Raw genomic sequence first — 14,701 nt, forward strand, 5'->3', positions numbered from 1 at the left:
GTGGGGCCGCGGAGCTGAGTCTCAGACGGTGCAGTAGGAGCCTCGGAGGCGGAGGCGGGGTGGAACGATGGGGGCGGAGCGTCGGGGGCGAGCCTCGGACGGTTGGGGGTGGAGCCAGGGGTGGGGCCGCGGGGGCGGAGCCAGGGACGGAGCCGTGGGGTCATGCGCTGAGCCACGAGGGGCGCGATCCGGCCGGACCCAGCCGAGTGCAGCTCGCCGCCCTGCTCCCTGCTGGCCAGCATGTCTTTCGTCCCTGTGGCCGAGGATTCTGACTTCCCCATCCAAAACCTGCCCTACGGCGTCTTTTCCACCCCAGACAACGTGAGCTGCTGCACTTGGCTTCCGGGCGGGGGCCGGAGGGTGCCTACTCCGCCGGGACCCGCGCCCCAACCCCCCGGCACCAGTGGCCCGCAGCGCCGACCAGGCGGGACGCCGGCCAGTCGTCCTCTTCTGGACGCGCTCCGCGGAGCCCTCCCCCTCCCCGGGGTCACTGGGGCCCGCGGTTCCCCTGCTGAGCGCGCCCCGCGGAGGCTCCCGGGTCACTGGTGTAGGAGAAGTGAGATAGAGGCGGGGGGGGGGGGGGGGGGGGGGGGGGGGCGGAGGCTTTTGGGCTGTCTCTTGAGGAGCAGTGGTGCCGAGGGTATGTGGGTCCGAACCCCACTTTCTAGATGTGCGCGTTGTTGGACCTGGCGGCCGCGGTTTCTGCAGATTTGTGTGAGGATTAAATGCGAATTGAAACAGAACATAGGACTGTCGTTCCCAGGCCAGCAGATCAAGTTCGATTGTTGTTACCGAGGGGTCATCCTGCTTCCTCCAGAGTTCCTGGGGTTTGTTTCCTGCCCCCAGGGCACCGCGTTAGGGCCCTAGCTCCCCCCGCAGGTTAACCGGGCGCTAGAGGGTGAGCTGGCCCGTGGCCTTTGGGATCTGGGATGTTGGGGGACTTTGCCTCCAGCTGGAAGTCTTTGGGCTGTGGGGTGGCCTCGCCGGCGTTCCCCAGCTGGTCAGAAGAAGCCTTTTGGAGACAGGAGCTTTCGCTTAGTAAGTGTAGTCTGACCGGCAGAAAGAAATCTTTGAAAACTGGGCGTTCATCAGCAAATATTTAAGGTCCCTGGGTGGGGGAAAGCAGGTTCCCTTGGATTTATTCATGGTATTTGTGGCTCGCATTTCCGCTCCCAACCTTAAAGGTCAGCTCCTGATTCGCTCTGTAAACCGTAGACCCCCGAGTCTGCTTGCCCCCACCAGTGTTCAAGAAATGATTGCAAAATGCAGCCGCTGGCGGTCCGCCCCTTCCCCCACAGCTGATCTTTGACCCCCAGGGGCCACCCTCCTGTGGCCCTGCCTGCAGCAGGCCGGTCCTCAAGAGCCAGTGTGGTTTCACAAGAGCCAGGCCTGACTAAATGTCGCAAGAACACAAAGTTAACACTTGGTCCCCTGGAGGGACCCGAATACGGTGAGGCAGGTTAAACCTTGACCCGTGTTAGCCAGCCACGCTCTGCTCTCCGCACAGCGCTGACACTTTGCCCTCCGCATGCGCCCTTGCCTTTCCTGGGAGTACAGAACAGTTAGAGACACTTGCCAGAGGCAAGACAGGTGCTTTGACTTGCCTTCCTGGAGGGCTCTAGAATTCATGTCCCTTGAACCCCAGGCCCTTGCTGCTGGCACATTAGAATGTGCAGGGACAGCCCCTAAGGACGCCCGGGAGACAGAGCCCCTTCCCATGGCCCTCTGGAAAGAGCACTGTCCCTCTGGCATTCTAGAAGGTTCAGGGCGTTCGAGTGGGAACAGGCCCGGTCTGAAGCCATCTCTGCCCACGTTGCACATTCCAAGGGTCATGCCGGCCTCGCCAGGCTGGCGTGATTGCCAAGGCACACGCCAGCGGCCAGCTCTTCGAGATTCGGGCCGAAGAGCAGTGAATTAATCCAGTCACGTTTTGTTCGTTCTTATATACGGTAAATGCTTCAGAACCCCAACTCCGGGCCAGATGCTGGGCTGGGGGTTGGGAATCAAAGGCATACCAGACACCTCCCATGGCAAGGTGCTTGTGGATTGGTGAATCGGAAGAGGCTCTCTCTGTCAAGACAGGGATAGTGGCTTTTGGGATGTGGGCACCCAGGTAGTCTGGAGCCGATGGCCAGGTTGTTAAAGTCCCTGCAGTCCGGCTGTGCCTCTGCTCTCTCCAGCCACACCGGCTGCTTTTTGGTTTCTGGAACATTCTAAGAGCATTTTTCTGCCTCAGGACCTTAGCACGTATTGTTTCTTCTGTCTCACCCGAGGAGCCCCCTGCTGCCCTCCAGCCACACCTATTATGTCACTGATCCCTGTGCCGCCTTTGCTTCTGGACAGCTGGCACCAGTCCCGCCTCTGTCCCCCATGCTTTGACAGCCTTAGTGTCCTGCTGGTGTGGAGGAGAGGCTTCATAAATGTTTTCGCCTGAATGAATCCCTGTCTGAGCCATAACGGGGCTCGTCATCCAAGCCCCCGGGCCTCAGCCCTGCGCACGGGGTGCTCTCTGCTCTGCTGCGCAACGAAAATCCCCGAGGGCAGGTTGAGGTTAATCCTGGGGGATAACCCAGCTGCCGGGTGAGGTGGTGAGTCCTCCTCACCAGAGGCATTTACCCAGTGCCTGAGGAACTTAGCTGGAGACTTGGTCTCGATGAGACTTGGACTAGGCCGCCTGCTCCTTCCCACTCCCAGGGTGTTTGATTTATGTCCCATTCAGTGAACAGGATGCTTTCCTTGTCCTGTAAGGAGAGAGGATTCCAGATGCTGCCTGGGCCGAGATCTCGGGGCAACCTCAGTCCCCTGGGACACGGAGGGGGTTGGGTGCCGTGGTAGGATCCAGTGCTCCGTCCCATCCGGAGGGGGACCCGCGTGCTCTTAACTGGACAGATTTTTCGGGTAAAGCAGCGCATCTGGCCGAGGCTTTCCCCGGCGCTGACCATGCCGTCTCCCTCCCAGCCGAGACCGAGGATCGGCGTGGCCATTGGCGACCAGATCCTGGACCTCAGTGTCATTAAGCACCTCTTCACTGGGCCTGTCCTCTCCAAGCACCAGGATGTCTTTGATCAGGTAGGACGCTGGGACACGGCTTGTCCAGGATTTCAGGGCATTTGTGAAAACGCCACCAGGAGAATCTCTTTCCCTTCCGTTTCGGGGAAGAGATCGTGCTTTCGGAGGTGCCGGGGACGGCTCTGGTCAGCGCCTCGGTGTAGAGAGTGCTGGGACCGCGGTGCTGGGCCTGTCACAGGCGTCTCTGGGCTGGGGCTCCCGGTAACCGTGTGAGCCTCTGCCTGTCCGTGGCCGGTGCTGACCCTCTGGGTCTGGAGACGTCGCCAGGGAGGAACGGACGGCTGGAATGGACAGACGCCTTCTGTGCGGCCCCCGGAGTGCACGTACCCGTGGGATGGACGTGACTTTACGTCCCTGTAGGTGGTCCGGGCCCTGATGTGCACCCCCCGTTCTGGGTCAGGAAGGAGGATGCTGTGTGTTGAGCGTGTGCTCCGCCCACAGCCCCGTCCGGTCCTCACGACGGCCCAGTGCACGGAACCGGATCCCCATTAGATGGGTGGGGGTCTCCTCTGCGTGAGGCACGATTCTCCCTCGTCACCTGGCTACAGCATCCCAGCCCTTAGGTTGCACGGTGCCTCCCTGGCTGAGAAACCCCCTCAGGACGCGAGTGGAGGGTCCGTGTGGACTGTTCCCACAGGCGGTGCTGACCGGGCAGCCCCCCCAGATAGCAGCTCCCAGGCTTTGTGGCCCGTGTGCAAACCCGCGGGGGCATGACGCCCCGTCGGGGGAGGTGACGCTCGCCCGGGCTGGAAGGGCCGCCGGCAGAGCTGAGAACAAGGCCCCGGGCCTGAGGATGCTGGAGGTGGCCGTGGGCCCCGGCTGTCCCCGTGTGACCTCCTCTCTCTGCTCTGGCATAGCCGGCTCTCAATAGCTTCATGGGCCTCGGCCAGACCGCCTGGAAGGAGGCGAGAGAGTCCTTGCGGAATCTGCTGTCCACAAGCTGTGCCAGGCTCCGAGACGACACGGACCTTCGGAGACGGTGAGGGACACTCGGACGCTGGCGGGTGGGGAGGAGGGGACGGTGTGGCGGCCGGGGCCGTTCTGAGGCAGCCTCCCCCAGCCCCTGCCTGGGCTGCGGGTCAGGGTGGCAGGGCTCTGGGCCGACCGGGATGACCCCTGTGTCCGGACTAGAGGGTCCCGGCCAGCTCGGGAGCTGCCCCCTCCCTCCCTCAGCCATCTCCCCTCAGCACCTTCCGTGGCCTTGTCTGTCTGCCTTCCAGAGAAGGGGTGATTTAGCCTGTTTTCTGGAGGGGAAAACGGGAGCCATGAAGAGGCCCCTTGGCTTTGGAGTGGAGGGCCTGCCCAGCGTGGCCCCGGGCCAGCCTGGGGGGTGCTAGCTGGAGACTGTGAGCTGGGTTCCAGTGCTGGTTTGGGCGGCCAGAGCAGGGACCCCCTCCGTGCTTACCCGGCCCTGAAGCCCCCGGTTCTGTACTGCAGGGCGTTCACGGCCCAGGCTTCTGCTGCGATGCACCTGCCAGCCGCCATAGGTGAGTGGGGTCCCCGCACCCGGAGCGGCTCTGTGGCCCACGGTGGCTGGCTGGTGCCCTGGCCGCTGTTGCGTGGTGGGGGAGGGGTCACGGACGCAGGCCGGGATGGAGGCCGGAGCCCTGGCTGGGCGGGCACTGGCTGCTGGGATTTACAGTTGCCCACAGGCTCCCACCCCGGCACGTCACCCCGTCCGTCCCTGAGGCTGTGGAAAGTGCTCCCACCTCACCTGTGAGTCCAGGGCCCTGGAGCGGGCCAGTTTGAGCCCCTGGCAGGGAGTGTGGCTGCAGAGTGCCCCAGTTTCAATCAGACAGCAGGAGTGGGGCAGACTCTCTCAGCTGAAGCACAGGGAGGTCTCCACCCTCGCCTCCCAGCCCCGGGCGGCCGGCCTGCCGGGATTGCCTGGGCATCTGTGTGCCCGGAGGCTTCCGGAACACCGCGTCTGCCTCGATCGTTTCTGTGGCCTCCGGAAGCCTTCCTGGTGGAGGACGTCCTTCCAAAAGACAGACGCACAGTGGGTCGGGACTCACCCCCACCCGGGGGGTTGAGGGTTCAAAACAGCTGAAGTGTGCAGGGCACGGAGCTCAGGTCAGAGTCCACACGTGGGGAGAACCCCCCACCTGCTCAGCCACGGCTCTGGGACCGGGTCCCACCTCCTTCCTGCTGCTGCTCTATCCTTTCCCTGGGCTCTTGCTCTGAGCAGCTAATCAGAGGCATGATGCACACACATGGTGCACACGGCCCGCACCCCCCCCCCCCACCCGGCCTGTAAGGTCGCAGTCTGGAGGGTTCAGTCCACGTGTGCCCTGGCGCAGCCCCCTCCCCCTCCGTCCAGTCTGCAGTCCGCCCGTCTCCAGCCTTTCTTACAGGTTCCGTGGGGATGCAGTCGCACCGCACGCAAGCCCTGTGTGTGCGCTGCGACCGGCATTTCCTCCCTGTTTCTGCTGTGCTTGCCCTTGTGTTTGTTTGCTTGTTTATTTTTACATTTAGTTATTTTTTGAGAGACATAGAGAAACAGCACAAGTTGGGGAGGGGCAGAGAGAGAGAGAGGGAGACACAGAATCGGAAGCAGGTTCCAGGCTCCGAGCCGTCAGCACAGAGCCCGACGCGGGGCTCGAGCCCGCGAACCATGAGATCACGACCTGAGCCGAAGTCGGACGCCTAACCGACTGAGCCCCCAGGCACATCCCAACGATTCGTAACTGTCCAGTTGAGAACCGCGTGGCCCCCGAAACTTGCTGCAGGAGCCTCCGGGGTGGGCGCCTCCTCTGTCCCACGCATCACAGCCCCGCTGACACCTCCCTTTCCAGCCCCTTTTAAGTGATGGTGATAGGGACTTACACAGACGTGCTGAAAACACACAAGAGGCGGAGACTATAAAATTAGTGTTTTTAATGGGTGGTGTGGGCTCTGTGCTGGGCTCCTCCTGGGGAGGTGGGGTCTTACTGCAAAATGCAACGCTGTATTCTAAAGTAAATACAGACACGATTTCCTCTTCCCCTCTCCCTTCCTCCTCCCCTCCTCCCCTCCTCCTCTTCCCTCCTCCCCTCCTCCTCCTTCCTCCCCCTCCTACTTCCCTCTCGTATCTCCTCCTCTCCCTCATCACCCTTCCCCCTCCGCCTCCTCTCCTCCCTCCCCCTCCTCCCTCTCCCTCCTCCCTCATCCTCCCTTCCCCCTCCCCCACCTCCCTTTCCTCCTCCATCACCATCTCCTCCCTTCCCTGTGCTCCTCCTCCTCTTCTGTCTCATTCTTCCTCCTCCTCTTCTTCCTCCAGAGGAGGGAGTGATCCCCCAGGGGAGAGTGGGGGGAGGGGCCTCAAAATGTTGCCGGGATTCGGACGCAGACCAGGGGAGGGGAGGGGCTGTGCCAGCAGCAGGCCCAGGTCAAGCGAAGGCCAGTGAGCGGAGTCCTGGGCTGGGGGCGGTGACGCTGGAAGTCTGTCCCCCTTCACCGGAGGGGTGTCCGTTGTCTGCGCCCGACGGTCTCGGCTCCTTGTTCCTTATTTGTTTCTCCGAGGGCAGTTCTGGAAACAAATTGTGCATGAGGCTTGGATGTGCCCTGACTGAGCTGCTGGGGAGCACCCACGGGGCGGGGACGCGGGAGAGGCCCCTCCCTGTCCCGGGCATCTGGCCACCACTGGTGCCCACTGTGTCTCCCCCGCAGGTGGCTACACGGACTTCTACTCCTCCCGCCAGCACGCCACCAACGTGGGGATCATGTTCCGGGGCGGCGAGAACGCGCTCATGCCAAACTGGTACGTCGGGCCCGAGTGCGAGAAGCGCGTTCTCCCTGGAGCTAACGCGCCCCTCTCAGGGCGGAGAGACGGGAGGGCCCCGCCGCGCCTGCGGATCGGAAGTCAGTGCCCCAGGCCCCTTGGTGCGGGGAGCACAGATGGGAGTTCTGACTCCAAGCGTGTGAGGTCCTTCCGTGCCTCTTGGCCGGCGCTGGTTCCGTGGGCACACTCGAGGCCTGGCCTCTGCACCCGGGACCCCGCCGCGTGGGAGTGTCTCTCAAGTGTGGTCGGCCCACGGCGAGAGTCACACAGGTGCTCGTGGGATCCCCGAGGCTCTGACGGCCAGCCCGCGGGCACGGGAGGGAGCACAGGCTCGGAGAAGCCCCGAGGGGACCAGCGGGCGGCTGCAACCCCCCAGGTCAAGGCCACGCCCCACGGGGAACCCAGAGCTGAGATCCTTGCCCCTTTGTTCTGTGCTGTCCTCCGGAGGTGGCGCTGACTGAAGACACAGTGGCAGGCACGCACCCTGGGCCAGCAGGCAGGGAGGGCAACGTGTGTCAGAATCAAGGTGAGGAAGGAAGAAGGAAAGAGACAGCAGGTTAACGACCCAGAGAGGTTAAGCAGCAAGGCCAGGGTCGCGGGGCAAGGCGGTGAGTCTGGGACTGCAGGTGCGCAGGGAGGGGAGACTGGCGGGAGCCACGGGCCACTGCCGCCGCAGGGGAGAGCAGGCCGGCCTGTCGATGTGTGGCGCGAGGGGGCCCTGGGCCTCCTGTTGCCGCGTGTGCGCGTCCTTCATTACACAGGACGCACGTGTGTCTTGTGATCGGCCCAGGCCCCACCCCTGACCCCCTTCTCCCGGGGCAGCACGCTGCTCCGCTCCGTCTTCCACAGTCTTTCGCAGACATTCCTGCACTCCCCCCGCCGGCTTTTCCGGGCGGTCACTGCTCTTTCGTTAATTTGGAAGAATGTTTCACGTTTCATAGAAATTAGCCCTTCGCCGTGTCGTGCGCTGTGTTTTCTCCCGACGTGGCGTCTTTCTCCTGTGCTTTGTCAGTACAGCGCTTCGACATTTTTATAAAGTCAGACACGTGTATTGTTTTTACAAAATTTTTATTTTGGAGAGAGTGCATGTGTGTGAGAGCAGAGAGGGGCAGAGAGAGAGAGACAGAGGGAGAGAATCTTAAGTAGGCTCCACACTCCGAGTGGAGCCCGATGTGGGGCTTGCTCCCATGACCCTGGGATCCGGGCTTGAGCTGAAATCAAGAGTTGGACGCTTAACCGACTGAGCCCCCGGGAGCCCTGTTTCCTCCCATGTTAATGCTGAGCAGTGTTCGTGGTACGGACACTTAGCAATTCCTTTTGAGTTTTGTTTTTTAAGCTTATTTATTCTGAGACCGCGAGTGAGCAGGGGAGGGGCAGAGGGAGAGGGAGAGGGAGAGAATCCCAAGCAGGCTCCCTGCTGTCAGCACAGAGCCCATTGCGCAGCCTGGACTCAAGAGCCGTGAGATCATGACCTGAGCCTAAACCAGGCGTCAGATGCCGAACCCACTGAGCCACCCAGGCGCCCCGCGGGTTTCGACTGCTTTTTGTTTTTAGCTTGCAAACTGTAGAAGTGACCTTGACCGCGTGTCACGGTAACCTCCTTCCGCCGTCTTCCGCAGGCTGCACTTGCCAGTGGGTTACCACGGCCGTGCTTCCTCCGTCGTGGTGTCAGGCACGCCGATCCGAAGGCCCACGGGGCAGATGAGGCCCGACGACGGTAAGTGACCCTCACGGGTCCCCGCTCTGTGTCCCCACACGGCGGGTCCCGTGGCCCAGCACGTACAACAGCCCGTCTCTTCTGGTGTCTTGCAGCTAAGCCCCCCGTCTTTGGCCCCTGCAAGCTCCTGGACATGGAGCTGGAGATGGTGAGCGGGGTGCTTCCTGGGCGCGGCCTGTGCCCGGCGTTGGGGCGGGAGTGCTCCCGGGGAGGGCCCTCCACCCTCCACAAGCTCTGTGTCTGCGAGCTCCCCTACTTTCTAAAAGCGAACTGGTAACTTCCAAACCAGTACTCGCGGGGCCCGCAGGGGTCACTTGGGACCCACGCGGAGCGGGAAGGAGTTCGAGGCCCCATGGTGTGTTCCCTGCGGGGGCTGGACGGGGCCACGCTCTGCCTTCTGCTCAGCTCCTGCTGTACGCGGGTGGCGTTCTCACCATGTAAGGCCACGTTGTTTTGCATCTTTGTGCTTTTTTGGGGTGCTTTCGCTGTTTAAAACCCTCCTCGGGTGCAGTGCTCGCGTCAGTGAGCACAGAGACAGCATGTGCGGGCGCTCAGCACTCGTGTTAGTGAGTCAGCGGGAGACGTTCGATGGGGTCACCTCAAACAGAAACACACGCAAGGCAAGGTGAGATACGGACCGGTTGGTGTGAGTGTGACCGGAGGCCCGGCATTTTCCGTGGGAGCGGTGGGTCTGCACCTGCTCATGCAGTGTGAGTGCGGACTTCGTGGATGTGATCACTGCACGGGGCACCTGGAGGCTCAGGCTGCGGAGCATCAGACTCGGCTTCGGCCCAGGTCGTGATCTCTCGGGTGGGGAGATTGAGCCCCGCAGCGGGCCCTGCGCTGACAGTGTGGAGCCTGCTTGGGATGCTCTCTCCCCCTCTCTGCCTCTCCCCTGCTTTCTCTCTCTCTCTCTCTCTCTCTCTCTCTCTCTCTCTCTCAGTAAATAAACAAATCTAAAACAGAAATTAATACAAAAAGAATATAAACCCCATGCGTAGCAAGAATCAACTATACCTCTCAGCTCCCCTGAGGTTGTGTCCAGGCCCGTGTGATCTCAGAACTGGGGTGACTTCAGGGCTGCACATTTTTTTTTTACCTTAAACTCTTTATCTTGAGGTGATTGTAGAGTGACGTGCAGTTGTGAGCAGTTATATAGGGAGACCCCGACCCCCTGCACACGCTGTCCCCCGCGTGGCCATCCCACAGCATCACCCCCAGGACACGGACATTGACTCTGGGTTCCCTCGCGCTGCAGGGCTGTGCGTTTGACAGGGATGAGGAACTTGGAAGTCCCCGAGGTGAGGGGACAGGCAGGAGATGCCAGGCTGGAGGAGGACTCTGGCTGCAGGGCAGTGTGTTAGGCCAGCGGGTCGTGGAGCCAGGCCCCGCCCCCTTCCCCCCCACCCCACCCCGTGATGGGGGTGCACGGGCAGATGGCGGGGGCTCCCCATGGTGGTTTTAGGTGAGGCCTCTGGGAGGGCTGAGTGTCTCCTCATAGCAGGTGGAGGAGAAAGGGTTGGGGGCCCCCTGGTAAGGTGGGGGCAGGCTGGAGCCCCCATCTCTCTAGTCCTGCTCTGTGATTTCTTGGGGTTCCGTCCAGAGGAAGGAATGTGTGTCCGCTTGCAAAGAGCCCCCAGTCCCAGCAAGGCCTTCCCAGCCAGCCCTGTGCCTCCTGCAAGGGGGCGCCACGTGGACCCCAAGAGGGGGTCTGCCGGCCTGAGGCACCGGCACAGGGCTCCCTGCAGGCAGATGGGCCCCACGTTGGGGGTAGACCCCAGGCGGACGAGAGGAAAGGAACCAGTGTATGGAAAGATGGTTGGGGGCGGGGGGGGGGGCCACAGAATTCCTCCACTCGATGGGGATCAGGTTCTATACAAATTGGTGCCCTTGGTGGTTTTTTTTTTTTTGTCCTAAATCTTGATAAAAGAAGTTGCAACGTTTAGACACACAGAACAAATAAAGCTGTGGGTCAGGTTTTACGAATGTCGTAGCTGATTCCGTGTGCTTTTGACGGCCGTTCCCCCGTCTCGGTATCCAGCTGGTTCCTGCACACGTTCTTGGTGATGCTGTTCTCTGGTGGGGGGGGCATGGGTGGGGGTACCCCATCTGGCTCTCTCCTTGGCTGCATTATGGAGGCAGGTCTTGGACTTTTCTTGACGTGAGTGCCCACCCAGAAGTGTCTCTTCCGCAGCCTCACACAGCTGTCAGATCGCAGCACGTGGGGTGTGTGCAGGGGTGCTGAGGGAGGGGCGGGGCAGGGCGGGCCTGGAGGCCTCTGTCTCTGTTCCAGCAGGGGTGGGTTTGTGGAAATACCTGACCTTTGCCTCCAGGCAAGTGAGGGGCAGCAGGGGGCCGATGCTAACCGCCTTCTTTCTTCGCAGGCTTTCTTCGTAGGTCCCGGGAACAACTTGGGAGAGCCGATCCCCATCTCCAGGGCCCACGAGCACATTTTCGGGATGGTCCTCATGAACGACTGGAGCGGTAATCACGGGGGTGGGCGTCCCGAGGCCGGGCCCCCTGCGAGCACTCTGCTCTGGGGAGCACTCCGCCCTGGGTGAAGACTAGATGTCAGGGAGGCGGTCACCGGGCCTGATGGTTCCCAGGTCTGGTGCAGGTCAGGGGAGGGGGGTGTGGCCTGGGTTCCACGCAGACTTTTCAGCTCTGAGCCCTTGGGCAGGTACCTCCCCCCTCTGATCGTTTTCTTGTGAGTTCAGCAGGAACAAGGCTGACCTCTTGGCTAACCCTTGTGAGCACTTACGGGCCGGGCCCCGTGCCGAATCCCTGCAGGGTGCTGGTGACACGGTTATTCCCATGCCGCGGGCGAGGAGGTCGGGCTGAGATTTTGAACCGAAGCAGCCCAGCATCCAGCCGCTCTCAGCCCCTGGGCTGTGTGCCAGAGACCCCAGAAGCGTCTGCCTCCCACGTGGATGACGAGTTTCTAGCCCCTTCGGCGTGGGGGGACGGTCCACCCGCCCTTGGGTCAGCCTGCCTCTTGCTGTGACTCGGCACAGTGACCCGGGCACCGAATACTGCTGTCCCCGGCCGTGGGCAGCCTGGCTGGGGCCCGTGCACCGTGGAGGAGGGAAGCTCGCCGTGAGGCCCCGGCAGCCTCTGTGAGCCCGGCTCGGCCCTTCTCTCGCAGCTCGAGACATCCAGAAGTGGGAGTACGTCCCCCTTGGGCCGTTTCTGGGGAAGAGTTTCGGCACGACCATCTCTCCGTGGGTGGTGCCCATGGACGCCCTCCTGCCCTTTGCCGTGCCCAACCCGGAGCAGGTGAGCTCACCTCTGCAGCGGCTCCAGAGCCAGGCCCCTCCACCCGAGGCCACGGGCGCACCCGGCATCGAGACCCCGGAGGGAAGCTCTGTGCCCCCAGCCTGCCCGCGTGTGACCCTTCTGCCTGTGCTTTCCCTGCCCCCCCCGCACAGTTCTTGTGTGGCCTTCAGAATCCTCTGGGGTGGGGGGACCGGCCAGCTGGCAGAAGAAGGGGTCCTGGCCGGGGCCCCCACCTCGCACAACTCCCCGGGTCGCAGAGTTCTGTTCTGTGGGACGGCGCCCCCTGGAGCCCCCCCGATGGGATGCAGCCTGGAGCCCGGCAACAGGGGGCTCACTTCGCAGGCCCCCACCCCACCTCTGCCAGCAGCCCGCAGGAACGCCCTGTGACCTCTCCAGCGGCCCCTACTCTTACCCAGGCCTCTCCCCCCGCCGACTCCCACGTCTCCCCAAGGCCTGCGATGCTCAGGTGCACACGGCCCTTTGCCGGTCCCCCATCACTGACCCCCGGCCTCCCGCTGCTGGGGCTCTTGCACCCACCCTGTCCCCCACCCCCCGCGCTCACGTCTGCTGTGCTAAAAGCAAGCTTGGCGTCTTTCTCCGTGAGCAGATTCCTCGCGATGGGGATTCGCCCCATCCACCATTTTTCCTCTCTGAGACTGGCTCTCCCCACCTGGGTGAGCCCCCGACGCCTGCCCCCTTCCCTGGCGGGACCCCCGACTGCCCGCCGGGCCACACCCCTCCCGTGCCTCCCAGTCACGTGACATCTCGGGCTCCCCCTGCGCAAACACCTTCGCAGGGTCTTCATAACTCTGGCTACTCCCGCCTGCTGTTTCTTGGATGTTTTCCTGTAAAGCAGCTCCCGGTTTTAAACTCAAATGTATTTAGACAAGACGGGTGTAGCGTTTTTGTTCTAGATTTTTTCTTTTTCTCTGTGTCCTACTGGTGTCACCAGCCACCGAGTTCATCATAAAAAAAAAAAAAAAAAACAACACATAACCATTAAAATCATCCCAGATTATCTCGTGTGTCGCGCTTCAGGAAAATACCGTGCTGGGCTGATGTGCGGACCTGTGGCCTGGCCCTCGGCGGCCTCCACCCGCATCCTGCACCGACGGGGCGCCCCTCTCGGCCGCCGCTGCCCCAGCCTCCCCCGCCGGCCGTGTCTTGTTCCCCATCTCTGGCCCCCCCCCCCCCCCCACTCCCTGGCCTTCTGGGGCATCCCTGATCTGACCCCTGCACCTTTGACCTGCGGATGTTCCCCCCTCGGCTGCGTTGCCCAGAGCCCGGCACATGTGACCACCGGTGTCCCTGCCGTCCAGGGACAGTCCTACGTCAGACCCCCTGTGCCTGGGGAGCTGGTCTGCTGGGGGCCCCGCCTGGGCCAGCGCAGCCCCTCAACCAGCAGCCCTCTGTGCTCTGCTCTGCCCTCACAGGACCCTAAGCCCCTGCCGTATCTCCGCCACGACCGGCCCTACACGTTCGACATCAACCTCTCTGTCAGCCTGAAAGGTACGCTCGGAGACTGTGTCCAGGTGGGCTCCTGGACTCCTGGGGGGCAGAGGGTGGCTGGTGAGAGGGTGTCTCCCACTGCAGCCTTAGAGCCCCATGGGGGTCTTACAAAGGAAGGGGGGAAGGGACACCCTGCACGCAAAGCACATGCCACACTGGGCCCACAGGACATTGGTGACGTATTGCTGAGCTCTCGACCCTTAGGGCCAGAAAGCACGGAGTCCGAATCCCCTCTCCAGCACTGCCCCCCCACCCCAGCCAGGGTCACCCCAGCCTCCACTCACACACCACTGGTGACCCCTCCCTCGTGCCTGTCGGGAAACCTGGCTCTGCTCCCTGGGGCCACACACCCTGTCCCCTGCACCGTACCTCGGGTCAGCCCCGAGAGCCTCGCAGACGGCCCGGGCCCACGGCCCACAACCCCCGGTGGCTCTGCAGCTCAGCTCCGAAGGCCAGTAGAGCATTAGTGTAAAGAGCCTGGCCCTGCAGACCGTGGCTCTGCTTAGCTGTAGGACTCTGGGCAAGGGGCTGAACCCATCTGGGCCTCAGTCTGTCATCTGTAAAAGGGGACAGTGATGGCATTGACTGGACCGTGTGGTCGTGAGGGTAAAGGACGTGGCGTCGTACAAAGGTTTAGAACAGAACCGGTACCAAGAAAGAGGCGGTGTCACCTCCATTCCTGATGGGGGACCTTGGAGGCCCCCAAGGGGAGGGTCTGCCCAGGGACCAACACAGACCCCTGGCTGCGCCCTTCCTGGATCGCTCTCCTCCTCTTAACCTATGTACACGTGCCGGGCCCTGCTGTCCGGCCAGCTCCAGCGTCTCCGCCCCTGACAGAGGTGCTTCCCGGCAGCAGGCTGTGTCCTGCAGGAGGGGACGGCACTGTCACCCACAGGAGCAGGACGCTCCCCAGAGGGAGGAGTTGTAGGAAGGGCTCACGGCTGCTGTAGCGCCCGCTGCAAAACCGCACCAGCCAGTCCCGCTCTTCTGTGATAGACTTTGGGAAACAGGCTCAGAGAGGAAACTGAGGCTCAGAGAGGAAAGGCACTTAGGGGGCTGATGGCAAGGCTGAGAGGAAAACCCAGGGCTGTCGGTCCCGGGCTAGTCTCCTACCCACGGACCCTCTCTGGGGCCCGTTTCTGTCTTCCCTTCATCTGTCCAGAAACATCCAGGGGAGAGCCTGGTTGGGGAGGGGACGGGGTTATCAAGAAGGCAGTATCGGGAGATGTAGAAAGACCTAGAAGGGGGGGACTGAGCCCAGGGATGGTTTCCCAGGTCCCCTCCCCCCTGCAGTCCCGAAGGTGCCGTCGTGACGGTCCCTGTCGGGATCTGCGGGACGCGTATGGGCGGGAGCAGGCGTGGGGGCCCTG

At 62.5% G+C, this 14,701-nt stretch overlaps 1 protein-coding gene across 1 annotated transcript in view; it reads left to right on the forward strand.

Moving 5' to 3' along the window:
• The first annotated feature begins 137 nt into the window (after positions 1-137).
• FAH (fumarylacetoacetate hydrolase) overlaps positions 138-14,701 on the forward strand; it is a 20,175-nt gene continuing 5,611 nt past the window's right edge. Inside the window, exons 1-10 of the mRNA XM_040493395.1 lie at positions 138-321; positions 2,959-3,069; positions 3,927-4,048; positions 4,507-4,556; positions 6,718-6,808; positions 8,449-8,546; positions 8,642-8,694; positions 10,931-11,030; positions 11,692-11,822; positions 13,256-13,797. Of these exons, the coding sequence (XP_040349329.1) occupies positions 241-321; positions 2,959-3,069; positions 3,927-4,048; positions 4,507-4,556; positions 6,718-6,808; positions 8,449-8,546; positions 8,642-8,694; positions 10,931-11,030; positions 11,692-11,822; positions 13,256-13,797 (1,379 nt within the window). The 5' untranslated portion in view covers positions 138-240. The remainder of the gene's footprint in view (positions 322-2,958; positions 3,070-3,926; positions 4,049-4,506; positions 4,557-6,717; positions 6,809-8,448; positions 8,547-8,641; positions 8,695-10,930; positions 11,031-11,691; positions 11,823-13,255; positions 13,798-14,701) is intronic.

The sequence above is a fragment of the Herpailurus yagouaroundi genome, unplaced genomic scaffold, assembly GCF_014898765.1.
Source record: "Herpailurus yagouaroundi ecotype Mexico unplaced genomic scaffold, PumYag 185, whole genome shotgun sequence".
Lineage (NCBI taxonomy): Eukaryota > Metazoa > Chordata > Mammalia > Carnivora > Felidae > Herpailurus > Herpailurus yagouaroundi.